At 38.3% G+C, this 17,438-nt stretch overlaps 1 protein-coding gene and 1 long non-coding RNA gene across 3 annotated transcripts in view; one reads left to right on the forward strand and one right to left on the reverse strand.

The window, feature by feature from the left end:
• oplah (5-oxoprolinase, ATP-hydrolysing) overlaps nucleotides 1-12,574 on the reverse strand; it is a 44,980-nt gene extending 32,406 nt beyond the window's left edge. Inside the window, exons 1-10 of one of the 2 annotated variants that reach the window (XM_058793298.1) lie at nucleotides 12,439-12,490; nucleotides 11,712-11,801; nucleotides 11,402-11,573; nucleotides 11,055-11,246; nucleotides 8,646-8,760; nucleotides 8,075-8,198; nucleotides 5,417-5,612; nucleotides 5,175-5,340; nucleotides 4,782-4,920; nucleotides 2,008-2,075 (exon numbers count right to left, since the gene is read on the reverse strand). In XM_058793298.1, coding sequence (XP_058649281.1) covers nucleotides 2,008-2,075; nucleotides 4,782-4,920; nucleotides 5,175-5,340; nucleotides 5,417-5,612; nucleotides 8,075-8,198; nucleotides 8,646-8,760; nucleotides 11,055-11,246; nucleotides 11,402-11,572 — 1,171 coding nt within the window. In that variant the 5' untranslated portion in view covers nucleotide 11,573; nucleotides 11,712-11,801; nucleotides 12,439-12,490. Of the gene's footprint in view, nucleotides 1-2,007; nucleotides 2,076-4,781; nucleotides 4,921-5,174; nucleotides 5,341-5,416; nucleotides 5,613-8,074; nucleotides 8,199-8,645; nucleotides 8,761-11,054; nucleotides 11,247-11,401; nucleotides 11,574-11,711; nucleotides 11,802-12,438 lie in introns of both variants that reach the window. The other variant, XM_058793299.1, reaches the window with a different exon arrangement.
• A 2,414-nt stretch (nucleotides 12,575-14,988) lies between these two features.
• On the forward strand, nucleotides 14,989-17,292 carry LOC131551325 (uncharacterized). The gene is made up of 4 exons (XR_009273728.1): nucleotides 14,989-15,404; nucleotides 15,536-15,581; nucleotides 15,688-15,725; nucleotides 15,848-17,292. It is a non-coding gene; the product is annotated as an uncharacterized LOC131551325 (long non-coding RNA).
• The last annotated feature ends 146 nt before the right edge of the window (nucleotides 17,293-17,438 follow it).

Genomic DNA, 17,438 nt, shown 5'->3' on the forward strand with positions numbered 1-17,438 from the left:
TTTTCCCCACTGCGTTCAAGCAGGCTCGGGTAACCCCACTGCTCAAAAAACCTACATTAAACACTTCTCTGATAGAAAACTACAGACCTGTCTCTCTCCTTCCATTCGTAGCGAAAACACTCGAACGAGTTGTCTTCAACCAGGTATCATTGTTTCTTTCACAGAACAACAAACTGGACGCTAAACAGTCAGGTTTCAGGAGTGACCATTCAACTGAGACTGCGCTACTCTCGGTCACTGAAGCCCTGCGAATTGCAAAAGCTGACTCCAAATCATCAGATCCTCCTGTCCACCCTCTCATTACTGGTCATCACTGGGATTCCACTTCGCTGGTCTGAATCCCATCTCACTGGTAGGTCTTTCAGGGTGGCCTGGGGAGGAGAGGTATACAAAGTACATCAACTGGTCACTGGGGTTCCTCAGGGATTGGTTCTTGGACCCCTCCTCTTCTCCACATACACTACATCACTGGGTCCCATCATACAGGCACATGGCTTCTCCTACCATTGCTACGCTGATGACACACAGCTCTATCTCTCTTTTCAACCAGATGATCCAGATGACCAGATGTCTGCCTGGCGGACATCTCGGCATGGATGAAAGAACATCACCTACAGCTCAACCTGGCAAAGACTGAGCTTCTTGTCTTCCCTGCCACTCTGACTCTACAGCATGATTTCAGCATCCAGCTAGGTACTTCTACAATTACCCCATCAACTTCGATCAGAAATCTTGGTGTAATCTTTGATGACCAGCTGACCTTCAAAGAGCACATTGCAAAGACTGCTCGATCTTGCAGGTTTGCACTACACAACATCAGAAAGATCAGGCCCTTTCTGACAGAGCATGCTGCACAACTTCTTGTCCAGGCCCTTATCATTTCTAGGCTGGACTACTGCAATGCTCTTCTGGCTGGACTTCCATCAAACACAATCAAACCTCTACAAATGAATCAGAATGCAGCAGCACGACTGGTCTTCAACGAGCCCAAAAGAGCCCATATTACAGCTCTCTTTATCTCCTTGCACTGGCTACCGGTTGCAGCTCGCATCAAGTTCAAGTCATTGATGCTTGCATATGGAACAACCACTGGCTCAGCACCCGCCAACTTCCACTCACTATTACGAATCTACATCCCCTCCAGAAGTCTGAGATCTGCTAGTGAGCAATGCCTCGTGGTACCATCACAGAGAGGCTCAAAATCACTCTTTAGAACATTCTCGTTCACCATTCCTGGCTGGTGGAATGATCTTCCCACCCCTATCTGGAATGCTGGATCCCTGTCAATCTTCAAGCAACATCTGAAAACTCATCTCTTTCGACACTACTTGACTTCATCCTAAACTTATAAAAAAAAAATATATATCTTTTTCTTTATTTATTCCTTCCCTTGCTAGCTTGTACTTATTTGAACAATGCCTGAGACTTGGTGTTGCGAGCACTTCCTCTGTCTGATTGCCTCTTCAAGATGAATCGCTTTATGTATTCCCCAATTGTAAGTCGCTTTGGATAAAAGCGTCTGCAAAATGACTAAATGTAAATGTAAAAATTATATTTATGGGCGTTTTCTGCCTTTATTGGGACAGGACAGTAGAGAGCTGACAGGAAAGCATTGGGTGGAGAGAGAGGGGGGAAGGATCGTCAAAGGACCTTGAGATGGGAATTGAACTCGGGTCGCTGTGAGAGCAGTTGCGCTGTATGTCGGCGCACTAACCACGAGGCTATTGGCGCCGACATGTCTACAACAGTTCTGATGTATATTATACATAAATAAAAGAATATCATATTATGTATAGACATACAGTAACATAAATCAGTGTGAGACTGACAAGTGACTGACATTTCTAAGTGTTCTAAATGTTCTCTGGTCTTTTTCTCTTGTCAGAAAGTCCTGACATCTTATTTGAATCCTTTGGAGTAAGTATTGTACAATGTAGAAGGGCTAAATGTATAAGCAAGAAGAAGATGGAAAGAAGGTAAGTCTGATAACCTAACAGCTGCTCTTACCCTTCCTATAGCAGGTCGGTCCGGGATGAGCTCCAGCTGACTCTGGCCCCACAACAAACATCCCTGACCTGAAATAAAGACAGACAATAGAAAAAATATTCACCTTTCCTAACTTAGATATCATTAATATAGTTTCACAGTTGTATACTATGTGAGGACTAATAGACTACTACTGTATAACTATAAGCCTACTATGTTAAATGTATTGTGTGGTATATGTACTCTTTAAAAGGTGAAGTATGCAGGTTTTGTGCTACTGGTGACACCTGGCAGAATTAAAAAAATAATTTTTAAACAACCTTTGCAAACACCCCTTTAGCATGTCACACATATCCCAAATCAAACATCACAATCACAACACATCTTTAAAAGTCTATATGTGACCCTGGACCACAAAACCAGTCTTAAGTGTAAATTTTTCGAAACTTGAGATTTATACATCATCTGAAAGTTTTCCATTGATGTATGGGTTGTTAGGATCAGACAATATTTGGCCAAGATACAACTATTTGAAAATCTGGAATCTGGGTGCAAAAAAATCTAAATATTGAGAAAATCGCCTTTAAAGTTGTCCAAAGGAATTCTCAGCAATGCATATTACTAATCAAAAACAACATTTGATGTATTTACAGTAGTAAATTTACAAAATATCTTCATAGAATATGATCTTTACTTAATATACTAATGATTTTTGGCATAAAAGAAAAAAATATAATTTTGACCCATACAGTGTATTTTTGGCTGTTGCTACAAATATACCCCAGCGGCTTAAGACTGGTTTTGTGGTCCAGGGTCACATATAAAAGTGAAGGTATGTCTCAACAGGTAAAAGTAAGCTACTTTCAATAAAAGTTCCAACATATTGGGAATACTCTTGTTGTTATATGTCATGACTTTGCAACTGAGCGGGCTAACACTAGAGCAATCGTGAGTGTCTCGCTTATAAAAATAATATTTTTACATGCTAAGGAGCAGTGCGAACGATTTATGAAATGTATTAAATACATAACCCAAACACAGGGTTTGTGCAGGTTTTATAGAGGTAAATTTAAGAATTTTTAAGACCAAGTAAAGATATTTTTTAGAATAAACTGAATGTTCTCTGAATGTACATGAGCTGTATTAGCAACACTTCAATGTTTGAAAATACAACTTCCTACCGTTCTCCATTACTTTTTATGAATTAAATTTTCATGGTCCCACACACCAGCTAAACACCCTCTGGTTCAGCCTGCTACATTAGCCACATCCCAAACTCCCACTATCAGTTGAGCTGGAAAGAGATTGACGGATATGAACAGAGATACGTATATATTAACTGTATATAATCAGCTATCAAATCCATATATCACAACATGAAAGTCATGAATCCTGTCCGTGGTATTCCGTCTGCTCACCACCAGAGGTCACCTTTGCATTATATTAACTCTTATACCACACAGACTGTTACACTCACCCTGGACTACATTTCCTATGTTCCGTTGCACTGATTACGCACTCACCGGCAGCCAATCACACACACTTTAAATACGAGGCCCTAACCACCGTTCAGGGCCGAGTATTGCTAGCGCTTATCGCTGGTTAGCCGATAGCTACACTACGGAGCCATACCGTGTTTTTCATAGTCTAAGTCTAGTCAGTCTTGTTCATTACCTGTTTAACCCGTGTCTTGATTCTAGCCTGGTTTACTTCGTCTAGTCTTTTCTCTGCCTGCCTGTCTTGGACTTTAGCCTGTTTGTTGGATTACCCATTTGATTCGCCTTTTGATATACGTTCGCCATCGATTGACCCTTGCCTGTTTTTGGATTACTCTTTCGTCTTGCCTGTGCCATTCTTGTTGTTGTTGTTGACCATTGCCTGTTTCGACCATGTCTTGGAATAAAGCTTTGCATGTGGATCCGCATGCTTCTCTCAGTCGCTCCGTAACAGTAACATAATTCAACCACTTTTGGTTTTAAGACATGTATATAAATAAAGAAATTTAGGGACTGGATAACAACTAAAAAAATATATATATGAACTTCACTACATCAGTTATATATATTATCTTATTGACTAAAAAATGAGATAGCCACCCCTGCTCTATAAGATATCAGCATCAACCATCAACAAATCTGCTGCAGTCGATCACTAATCGTCACTCCCTATAGTAATTTGCAGATGGAAATAGAAAGAAGTGAGTAGGGTAACAAACGAGGAGAGTGGGGACAAGATGCAGGACAGAGAGCAAATGGTGTCGGAACACAAAAGAAGCCATGTGTTTTAACATAGAAAACACAACATGGAGCATGAGCGACAGGATCCTGGCACCAAACATTAAAATAAAACCATGACCAAAGTCATAACAGGACTGTGTCAGAGATGTTTGTAGTAAACATAATATTTATTTATAGAGAAACACTCCAGGCTGTTTCACTCCTACAAGCACGGCAAAGGATGTGTGTTTGTGTTGTGGATGACACGACCCACAGCGCACATGCTAACTTTGGATGACTGCACAGGCAACATTTGCATGAATGCGTTTGTGCTGACAATCAGTAATCCATAAACCTAACCAATTAAATGATTAATTATTAGTTATTGCTTCATCATGAACACCCACAAGTCAAATGCCACTGGTTCTTTCTTAACACTCTTATGACCAATCACAATCAGAAACTGAAGAAACCTAACTAAATGTAAAAGCATGCTATACACAATGTGTGTTATAATGGTTCAGAATGGTTTACCAAACAAATTAATAATTAACTATATTCATATTGTATGTTTGTTACCGAAAGAACAGTCGAGAGCCTCCACCTGCTGCAACAGTGCTGATGTCAAGCTGTGGAGCCTGCAGGGTAATGCCAGAGATAGTTGCTTCAAACACGTGTTCATATTGTCCAGCATATCGGCTCACATCTGTAGATGTACCTGTACAAACAAATCCATCAACAGTCTCTTCTCTGACCTCAGTTCAGCATTAACAAATAAAAACATCAGCGATATGTACCAGACTCAGAGGCAAGATTTTTAGTGAGTAACTTAAATTTCAGTAATTTCCTCATACAAGGCTGCAGAAGGCAAAGTTTTAAACAACATGAGGGTGAGTAAATGATGATGGGAGTTTCATTTTCCAATGAGCCATTCTATTAAACCTTTAGGACATAAATTTACTCATCTCTCACCTCCCATGTCAAAACCAATGACTGGCTTCTTTTCCATAAATCCATAACATGTGACGGCATAGCCCACGACTCCTCCAGCAGGACCAGAAAGCACTGCCCGAGAGCCACAGAACTGCTCCATTGGTGTCAGCCCACCATCTGACTGCATGAATAACACATCCACATCCTGAAAGAGGGAGAGATGGGATATTAAATTAAGGGGTACTTATACAGGCTTGATAAAATAAAATTCACAGACATACCTTCAAGCCTCCTTTAAAGCCTGCAGTGAATTCAGTGAGGTAAAGTTGTATTTTTGGTGTGAGGTAAGCATCGGCACAAACAGTGTACCCACGAGGCACTGCTCGCACCATGGGCATCACCTCACTGGAAAGAGACACCTGACTGAAACCAAGACGCTTCGCCAAAGAGCCCACAGCCTTCTCATGAGCTGCCCATCTGAAACACACACCATCGGGAATGAGTACCTGAAAATATGATTTCATTCAACATTATCAGATGTCTCAGTATGCTTTAATTCAGTGTTTGACATAATGTCACATTGGGCATTATAAAATGTTATCTCCACAGTCCTCACCAACTACCAACTGGTGGTTCCACAGGGCTCAGTACATGGACCACTTTTATTCTCTCTTTATTCTAAGTCATCACAGCTCATGGCAACTTCTGTCATTCTTATACAGATGACACTCAATTAATGCAATTACCCAGGTATACTCTCATGACACTGCACTGTGAGTTCTTGCACCTTGCAGTGTTTGTTCATATCTGTGTTTTACTGTTAATTACTTCCACCTTGGTTGTGAGCTGTGTTTTGCAGATGAGTCCGCGTACTAGTTAGACTAGCAGACCAACCAGTCCTGTTTACATGTATTTTTCAATTACACCACATACAATTATAGAGTGAGGTGTGAGACAGTGGAACTGGTAATATTTAGATGTGATTATTGGAATTAAATTGACAAGAATGAAAAAAAAAATTAATAAAAATTGTAGACATACTAAATATAATTGTAATCTTAAGTAATTTAAACAATTAAGCAATGAAACAGCAAAGTTATGTATGCACTTGATGATATGGTCACATTGTTATACTGTGTAACAAGCTGTACTATTATGAAGCCTTTGCATAGTCTCTTTAAACAAACACTTAAAATGTTGGACAAGAACACTGTAATGAATTCAGCCACCATGAGGGGCAACTGGTGAGCTTCCTTATTGCGGATTAACACCTGTGTTAATCAGTCTATGATTAACACCTATGCTGCCACCACCTTTAATTTTAACCCGGTCTGGTCCGGGAGGAGCACTCAGTAGTTAGTAAACCACCCGCAGAAATTTCCACACCCATCGGCGCTGTTTTGGAATTGCGCTCTCGCACTAATTTGCCCTGCTTAGTAAAACTGGCCCTAAGACAAAAAACAAACACATTCGTACATACATAAATTATATATTGCTATTGTGTTTATTGTTATATATTTATATTGCAACATTTGAAATGTAATATGACATGTCTCATATCAATTGCTGAGACACAGACACAAAGAAGTTTCTACCGCTAATGAAAATGTTATTTTAGGGGTGTTCATACTTAGGTTCACTCTTTACAAGAACCAACTAAAACTACAAGTACAATACCAATATTTCCATCTTAAATTCTTCACTTTGAAATGTTCAAATTTTGGTGGAATATTACTGAAATAAATTCTGTCCACAATAATGGTAGAAATTATAGAAATTTGAATTTCAATAAAGTGACCCGAGAGCACATTGCATTCCCAGATACACATTAAACACACAGCACTGGAAAGAGATTGAGTTCATGAGAAGCATTTACTGTGAACCAAGCAGCTCCAAAAACACAGTATAAGTTGCACGGCTGTAAATGAACAGTGACGTTCTTTACTCTGGAACATGCAGTGCAACAGATTACATACTTCTTTAATTAAATCACAGCCTTTAAATTGATAATCACAAACTGATAAATTAACATATATAACTATTGTGCAGCCTTTGTTTGTTCAGCCATTTATTTATTTATTTATTTTAATATTACATTAGGTTAAGTTTAATTAGTTACGAGCTTTTCACCCCCTTGCAGTTACCTTGTAAATATATCAGACCGCTGAAGGCCATGATTGACCAAACAGAATCAAATATTCCAGAAAACCATGTAATAAATACATAAAAAGTACACTGTAAAAAAAAATTCCGTAAAATTTACGGTAAAAAAAAACAGCAGCTGTGGTTGCCGGAATTCTACCGTAAAATATACTGTAGCAACATTTAAGGTTTTAACTTAAATTTACAATTAAATACCGTAATTTCATTAACTGATATAATGTTAATATACCCAACCTATTGAAGTACTGAAATCTGTTTTGTACCTTTGAAATACACTGATAACCACCAAATGCAGGTGGTGATGAGAAAGTCACATGATGAACCTAAGCCCATCACAAGCAGCTTTTAAATAATAACATATATAGAAGGTGCACAGTGTCATTCACACAAGCACTAAACAACTTCATGGTGAAACTCATTAAACTGAAATATGCAATAAACATTCATTTAACAACATTAGATGTAACATACACCCCTAATAAACATAACTGATAAAAAGAAGAAACCTAGTTATTTCAAAGAAAAAACATAAAATTCAAACAAAATTTGAAATGCAATGCAGGGAATTCTGGGAACGTCAATTTACGGTTAAATTTTACATTCTTTTTTACTTCCAAAAGCAGTATTTCACCATAAAATTGTCTGAAATGTCTATTACAGTTTTTCACCGTATATATTAGGGGAACTTACCGTTAACCATTTAACAGGTTTTTACCGTAGCTTTTTACCGTTAAAATCACGGTCAGTTTTTACAGTGTATAATGATCTATACACACGTGTAAGAATGGAGTAGCAGCACCGCTAGACTGCTGATGCCTTTGGTTTGCACACGTCGCAAATCCTGCTCCACACGCTGAAGATCCAACTCTTGCCACACCTCCAGACTTTCTCCTGTACTGCCTGCGACAGAAAGAGATTCCATGCAAGTGACATTACTGATACTTTTCTGAGGTTTTATAAACTAATAATACTTTCATATGACATAAACATAAAATGTTAGTCAAGGTTTTAATGGCAATTTTACATTCTTTCCCTGTCTGACCCTAAGATTTAAACAGACCATTTATGTTCCCATCGGGATGTCTAGAAGTAAATGGCCTCTGTAATAATAACCTAGGCAATGGGACAAGTGTCTGACTGGGCATAACATGTTAATGCATACATTTTTGTGATAAGTTATGGAAGTTCAGAACAAGTATTTTCTGCAGCTCAGTTTCAATGATTGCTCTTTTGCACTGAGGAGAATGTTTTGACTTTTAAACTTAAAAATACATTTATTTGTGATAGATTTAATCTAATATAAAATAGATAAAGTCCTTTATTACAAAATATCAAAATCTTAATCACCTGTTACTATACGTTTAGGCTCATTTCTGGGTAGCTGACAGGAATCTTGTCTGAGAATAACCCTCTCCTCCACTTCAATCACCTCCTCATACAGTACCTCCGGCATAAACACCTCCTAAAACAACAAACACGTTAATACTAACAACAACAAGACACTTGATTATCTCAGTCTTTCATCAAAGCAACTTGTGAAAAGGAAACAGGAATCATGGCAGACAGGGTTCATACAGTTAGTCTGTGTTGTTCAATAATTGACTTTACAATGCCAAAAGGTGAATGAACTGCAATTGGTTATAAAATATATATATTGTGACGAGCGTCCCGATTACACATCAGCGTCGCCCTGGAAACGGATCAGGAACACCTGCACTTCCTCATCACCGGCCGCTCGGTCACAGCTGCGACTCATTAACGGACACAATATAAAGTCACGTCGAACCAAGCCACAAGTGAGTTCATTCTCCATGAGGCAAGAGCTAATGTCTTTCTCTCGTTTCTCCCTCAGACAGCAGCGGCACTCACTTGAACACAAGATTTATCACCGAGCACGATCCCACGGCCAAGGAACAGGAGGAGAGCGAGCACTCACGGCACCGAGGCACCTATTCACTTAAATTCCCCTGCTTGTTCACAAATAAATCCACCCTCCGGGGCATTTATTTTGCACTTCCTTGTCGTGTGATTCTTCACCCCGTGACAATATAAAATAACCAACAGTAAATACTATAAAAATATTGTCCTCAGGAGATCCACAATCACATGCACAAACAACGCCGTTCTTACTACATAATTATTATCTTGAGTCAAACATACTTAAGATCATTGGTGCCCCTCTCCCCTCCATCCAGCAAAGCCAACAGTATCGTGAAGGACTCCACACACCCCTCCCACAGTCTTTTCCAGCTTCTACCATCAGGAAGACGGTACCGCAGCATCAGAGCCCGCTCTGCCAGACTGCTCAACAGCTTTTTCCCCCAGGCTGTGAGAGCCCTGAACTCAAATCACCCCGCCCCTCTCTGAAACCCCATACAAACCCCCTACCTCCTGAAACATGGACCATCTGAAACTTATGGAACTTTTTTCTTTTTTTTTTTTTTGTGTGCAATCGAAGTGTGCTACACGCAGGTGAGTGGGCCTGTACAAACCACCTTTCGTTCCACTGTATGCCCCCGCATGTACCGGAATGACAATAAAGCTCAACTTGACTTGACTTAAACCATTGATAAAACTGCCAAAAAAATAAAAAAAAGATTTTTGACATTTTCAACATAAATCTACATTTTATTTCATGTGGATTTTTATGCTCTGCAATAGCCTGGCACAACACCACGCTATCAGAGAATCAGAAAATTCATTATTCAACATTTCAGAATAACATAATTCAGAAAACAGCAAAAAGAACGTGGTAAACATAAATATCAAGCCATTGTTTTGGCCAAAAGAAATTGAGACAACTTGCCTAGACCAGTATTTTTTTTATGAAAAAAAAAGACCCTTGTCCTAAGAACACAGTTCAACCTTTCTGTTAAAATCTAACTTCCCTTACTATGTGTGGTTTCACTGTGTTCACTTTTTAACCAAGAGCTTTTACAAAAACTGATACAAGAATTTTACAATTTTGCACTGCAGAATTCACAAACATGATTCCAATGTTAAACCAGGTATTTGAAACCAACACACAAAACCTCTACTAGAGAAAACAAGCATTACATTCATTTTGTGACCTTTGAAATAGGTAATTAATGAGCAGTTATTCATGTTTTATAAGTGTCTCCTTCTACAGTCAGTTTTCTGCCAGGTCAAACACTGTCTTGGCAGAGCAACAGTTTGAAGGACAGCTTATCAGTATACTCTAATGACCAAGTCTGTTCTCGCATAATTGTGTAACGTTGTGGACTGTCACTATAAGTATGCTGCTAAATTACTAATTCTCACCAGTAGCGGTGTTTCGTTTGTAAAGTAATTTTGGTCTGTTTATGTACAAAATAATCTTTGTTTACTTCCGTCAATTGAAATCTCTTACTTTTGAAGCCCTTGGATGCTTTTCCTGCCTGCACAAGTCAGTAGCAGTTGAGCAGTCTCTGTGAAGATTATTACATTTGTTGGACCCACTGAACAAAAATATGCTGTTTTACTGAATAAGCTAATGGCTGGATGCAGAGTAGCATTGGAACTCTTATTATTTCTGCCATATCTGACAGAAATAGTTAAAAAAGTATTTTGAATTCAGCCAATGTTTTTGAAACACTGGAATGCAACTGAATGAACAGAGACCTCTCATTTGTGAACAAAATGAATGAGAACCTGATGACCAACTGGTCTCCAAATGGTTCGGAATTAATCTTTTTAGTGAACAGAATCAAAACATTCAAGTCACTGGGATGAATCTACATCACTAGCACTACTCACCAGATCAAACAGATTAGGTCGTGCTTGCGTGCCTATATGTAACAAGTCCCGAAATCCACGTGTCACCAGGAGTGCTGTTCTCTCGCCCTGTCGCTCCAGTAAGGCATTCGTTGCCACTGTGGTGCCCATCCGTATCCAGCCAATCTGAGAAGTGTCCAAAGGCTGATCTCGCGGAAAGCTCTGCCCCGTCTCCTGTTTAATTCATAAACCCAACAAACAAACAGACTTTCATGCCAGAATTCTGTTCACCACATTTTTACCTTCTATCATTTCCAGTTCAAATCCATAACCACAAACTCTTCCCAATAAGCATCTAAGTCCAAATATATTCATGTCTTCCTCCTCACCTGCTCCAGGACTCGGCGGATGCCCTCAGTAGGGGCATCTCTGTAGTTCTGGGGGTCATGTGACAGCAGTTTTAGGACTCTCTCTCTACCATCGGGCAAACGGGCGAACACATCTGTGAAGGTTCCTCCCCGATCAATCGCGAAATCAAACTTCCCTTTAGTTTCAGCCATGCTGGGAAACAGAATGCAATGAGCATACGCAAAGCATTCCTATACTTCCCATAGCATAAGCATACTTTTTATCAATTTAACGAGTCCTTGCTAAATATAAGTATTATTGGTATTATTATTATTATTTGATTTTACTTACACCAAAACTTTTGAACGGTAGGATGAAATTCTGTTTTACTTTCATTTACTAATTCTCATGTTGTTCCAAATATGCATGATTTTCTTTCTTCTGTGAAAGAAGACATGTTTTTAACCATACAATGAAATTGAATGAGGTCCAATACTATTTTGAACTGTCTTTCATTTTGTGGATAGAAACATTCTTCAAAATATCTTTTTTGTGTTCCAAAAGCTTTTTTATTGGAATTTAAGTTTAAGATATCTTGCTTTGCTAATTTGGTATTTACCCATAACACAAATGAAGTTTCGACATAATCTAGCTCCTTACTGCCATAAACATCAAAGTGAAAAAGAACCTTAATAACAGAAATGTTATACATCTGAAAAAACACAAGAAATAAGAATTTGTAAGAACAAAGTAACTGAGAGAGACTCTTCCATCTCTAGGCAAAATAAAAGAAGAAAGAAAATTATACAGGTTTGGAACGATCATCGTATAGTTATGCTGCTGATGTGGAACGAATCTATGATAAATAAAAAGCGTGTAGAAAACGCTGTCTGCTGCTCAGTTGCTATAAACAGGTGCACATATACCAAAAGCTTAAAGGGCAGCACAATCCCTTAAACCTTAAATAGGCTAAAGATCACTGACTACATAACACACATTTCCGTCTTTATATACATTACATACACGCAGGTATGCGCTATAAGACAATTACAACATTAGTATGTTCTGCTGTACTTACACTTCAGACGCAGTAAAACAAGAAATGAACAGAAACCTCTTCTCTTGTCGTACCGTTTACCACTACCGTGGTGAAGCGACACTGACTTCACCAATCCGATGCGAGTGAAGTTCAGCGCCACCGCCTTCTGAGATATCACGTGACTGAGCCTGTGTTCTGGTTCTCCACAGTCTATGGTTCTCCCACAGGGGGCGCGTCACTCGCGTGATTGCCCAAAAAGCTGAATCCATATTTTTATCCGTTTGTTATTTTTAAAGGGATAGTTCATCCATTACAAGCATTACAAACCCCGTTAAAACCATTAAATAATGATTTCCAGTAGCCTATGTTTTGGGCTCATTCCATTAGGATCTAGTGGTTTTAACATGTCACCATAAAAGGCAACAAACATCATTACAGTTTCCATTAAAACAATAAAATTCCCATTATAACCATTAAAACCACAACACAATCTGAGGGTTTCTGGTTTTTATTTTATTTTATTTTCCAGTAGGAATTCGCTCCTTTACTACCCTCATGTACATTAAAGCATTTGCATTGCACTTATTGTTTGTCAGAACATAAAGTTAGTCGCCAAACATGCCTTCGTGACCATTTCAATTTATGAGAGAAGTGAAAAGACCACAGCTTGAAAGAGAAACAGGCCTAATTACAGTAACTTTCGAAAAACCAATCAGTATCTGGTGTGACCACCATTTGCCTCACGCAGTGCAACACATCTCCTTCGCATAGAATTGATCAGGTTGTTGATTGTGGCCTGTGGAATGTTGGTCCACTCCTCTTCAATGGCTGTGCGAAGTTGCTGGATATTGGCAGGAACTGGAACACGCTGTCGTATACGCCGATCCAGAGCATCCCAAACATGCTCAATGGGTGACATGTCCGGTGAGTATGCTGGCCATGCAAGAACTGGGATGTTTTCAGCTTCCAGGAATTGTGTACAGATCCTTGCAACATGGGGCCGTGCATTATCATGCTGCAACATGAGGTGATGGTCGTGGATGAATGGCACAACAATGAGCCTCAGGATCTCGTCACGGTATCTCTGTGCATACAAAATGCCATCAATAAAATGCACCTGTGTTCGTTGTCCATAACATATGCCTGCCCATACCATACCCCACCGCCACCATGAGCCACTCGATCCACAACGTTGACAACCGCTCACCCACACGACGTCATACACGCTGTCTGCCATCTGCCCTGTACAGTGAAAACTGGGATTCATCCGTGAAGAGAACACCTCTCCAAAGTGTCAGACGCCATCGAATGTGAGCATTTGCCCACTCAAGTCAGTTACAACGACGAACTGCAGTCAGGTCGAGACCCCGATGAGGACGACGAGCATGCAGATGAGCTTCCCTGAGACGGTTTCTGACAGTTAGTGCAGAAATTCTTTGGTTATGCAAACCGATCGTTGCAGCAGCTGTCCGGGTGGCTGGTCTCAGACGATCTTGGAGGTGAAGATGCTGGATGTGGAGGTCCTGGGCTGGTGTGGTTACACGTGGTCTGCGGTTGTGAGGCCGGTTGGATGTACTGCCAAATTCTCTGAAACGCCTCTGGAGATGGCTTATGGTAGAGAAATGAACATTCAATTCACGGGCAACAGCTCTGGTGGACATTCTTTCAGTCAGCATGCCAACTGCACGCTCCCTCAAAACTTGCGACATCTGTGGCATTGTGCTGTGTGATAAAACTGCACATTTTAGAGTGGCCTTTTATTGTGGCCAGCCTAAGGCACACCTGTGCGATAATCATGCTGTCTAATCAGCATCTTGATATGCCACACCTGTGAGGTGGATGGAGTATCTCGGCAAAGGAGAAGTGCTCACTAACACAGATTTAGACAGATTTGTGAACAATATTTGAGAGAAATAGGCCTTTTGTGTACATAGAAAAAGTCTTAGATCTTTGAGTTTAGCTCATGAAAAATGGTTGCAAAAACAAAAGTGTTGCGTTTATAATTTTGTTCAGTGTATAACCATAGGCCTATCCCATTTTTAGTTGTTTAGGCTCACAGACATTTATTTATTTTTTCCTTTTTTTCTATTTTTGGAATTAAATATCCTCAATGCCTTTCTAACTCTCGTATCTGGTATCGTTTTCAAGTTTCTTTGCCATTTCATTTCATTTATTTCCACTGTCTTTGATCGTCTTTCAGCCAATCAGCTGCAAAGAATCTTATTGCCTTGACAACAAATTGGAATTTGCTGCTGCAGTCTTCAGAATAACGGTCAAACGATTGTTAGCAGTACCAAAGAAGTTGTACTATGGTGTCACAGAGCACGATAGATAGAACTCGCGGTCGCCGATAGAACGCGAGGCAGTCTCGCGCTGCACACTGCTGAGGTAAATGAGGTCTGCTGCTGATAAGCTATAGTTATAATAAGATAAAGCTATAAGCTGATAACTCGTTTATTGTTTTCTATTTAAACAACAAACTGCAACTTTTGAATAAAGATGAAAAGATGCTTGAATCTTTCTTGGGAAAAATAGGTTGTTAGCATAAAACTTATAATTAACACTATTATTTTTATTTGTTTATTTGTTTGTTTGAAACAACAAACTGCAACATCTGAATGAACATGGAAAGTGGCCTGAATCTTTCTCGGGATGATTTTAGATTTCAGGTAAGAAAAAGTACCTATTTTTAAATTGTTAATAGAACTTATAATTAACTGTATTGTTTTGTGTGTGTTGTATTGAAAACAAACAAACTGCAACATCTGAATGAAGGTGGAAAGCAGCCTGAATCTTTCTTGGGATGATTTTCCGATTTCAGGTAAGAAAAAGTACCTATTTTTAAATTGTTAATAGAACTCATAATTAACTATATTGTTTTGTGAGTGTGTGTGTGTGTGGAGTGTGTGTGTGTATTCTTATACTGAATAAAACAAACAACCTGCAACATCTGAATGAAGGTGGAAAGCAGCCTGAATCGTTCTTGCGATGATTTTCAATTTCAGGTAAGAAAAAGTACATATTTTTGAATTGTTAATAGAACTCATAATTAACTATATATATTGTGTGTGTGTGTGTGTGTGTCTGTGTGTGTCTTGTATTGAAAAAACAAACAAACTACGACATCTGAATGAAGGTGGAAAGCAGCCTGAATCTTTCTTGGGATGATTTTCCGATTTCAGGTAAGAAAAAGTACCTATTTTTAAATTGTTAATAGAACTTATAATTAACTGTATTGTTTTGTGTGTGTTGTATTGAAAACAAACAAACTGCAACATCTGAATGAAGGTGGAAAGCAGCCTACTTGGCATGATTTTTGATTTCAGGTAAGAAAAAGCACCTATTTTTAAATTGGTAACAGAACACATAATTAACTATATTGTTGTGTGGGTGTGTGTGGGGGTGTTTGTATTGAAAAAAACAAACAACCTGTAACATCTGAATGAAGGTGGAAAGCAGCCTGAATCGTTCTTGGGATGATTTTCAATTTCAGGTAAGAAAAAGTACATATTTTTGAATTGTTAATAGAACTCATAATTAACTATATATTGTGTGTGTGTGTGTGTGTGAAGGTGGAAAGCAGTCTGAATCTTTCTTAGGATGATTTTTGATTACAATTTCTATATACACTTTGAATCTCATTTGACACAACAGTCGGTTATGTATGGAAGTGATAGTCTCATCCTCAGACGTTGTGCCCATTGAATGCTGGCTGAACATCTGATGCATACGGCACACAAAATCAGAGACACTACAGTCATCTGATTGATTCAATTCTACAGGATTTCCGGAAGATGTGTGTGTCATGTTTTTTTGATGCAAATTTTTTCAGAACAAACACAAAAGCATTAAAATATCATTCTTCCTCCCATCTCATATTTTTGTCTTTGAAGGGGCTCCATACTACAAAGAACAGTAATAACATACCTTTACTGAGTTTTTCTTGTTTTATAAATGAATAAAAAATTAATAGGTTTCCCTAGATAGACAACATACACAACTGCCGTTAGAAAGTGTGTTTAGTACAACATTAAGCTTAAAGATTTGGGGATATTGCAGTAATATGATGAAATTAACCCTATAAAGCCTGTATCATATGTGAATTTTTAAGGCCTCTAAATTATCAGCACGATCAGAATTTTGCTGAAAAACCTGTTGCACATGATCTACTACATGCTTTGTTTTGTCTGATTGATTATGTCGTCTGATTAAGTTCATACTTTTTTAGCAAGTAAAAGACATTTTAGTATCATTCTAAAATGTCCACCTTCATTTTTAGAAAGTAAACGCAATAATTTTCATATTGTTACTTACATTTGAAAATAAACATTTACTAGACTGAAGCAACTTAGGTTTACTGGATTATACATATTATTGTTATACTGGATTATTGTTAATATGTGAGTTTCAAATATGATACATCATTGTTGTATTGCTTTGTATAATATTTTGCTTTTGATCATAAAGTTAAGCATTATATAACATCTCAGACATATTGTGAAATGTAAAGGGATAACTGATATTTATATGCATTTTATGTAAGTAGTCTACTATGTTAAAAATACTTTTTTCATCTTACTTTTTGACCATATAAATTCCAGCAAATTGCATATTTTTGGGCCTCTGAATAAAGTCCCCTTCTTCACTATGAGCTCCATATTCTGACTATATTATATTATATGAGCCATAAAACAGATATATGTATCAAATATTATACGCAACATAAAATACAAACCTTTCCTTAAAGATGTTTTTTGTAACGTGTAATGGTTCAATAAACGGATACATAAAAAAAAAGGGCTATAATTTTGTATATCAGGCTTTACAGGATTAGAAATTAATTGTTGGATCCTTAAAACCTCAAATTGGGGTGTGTGATTGATTCAGCCCATGTCATCAAAAAACAAACAAACTCATATCTCCTCAATCATATGTCCATGTACTGATTTACTTTCCTGCTTATCCCTTTCTGACAAACTCTTTCTATTTTCATAATTATTTTCATGTATGTATTTTCACCATTGTTCTTATACTTCCTT

The sequence above is a fragment of the Onychostoma macrolepis genome, chromosome 12 (genome assembly GCF_012432095.1).
Source record: "Onychostoma macrolepis isolate SWU-2019 chromosome 12, ASM1243209v1, whole genome shotgun sequence".
In the NCBI taxonomy this organism is placed as follows: domain Eukaryota; kingdom Metazoa; phylum Chordata; class Actinopteri; order Cypriniformes; family Cyprinidae; genus Onychostoma; species Onychostoma macrolepis.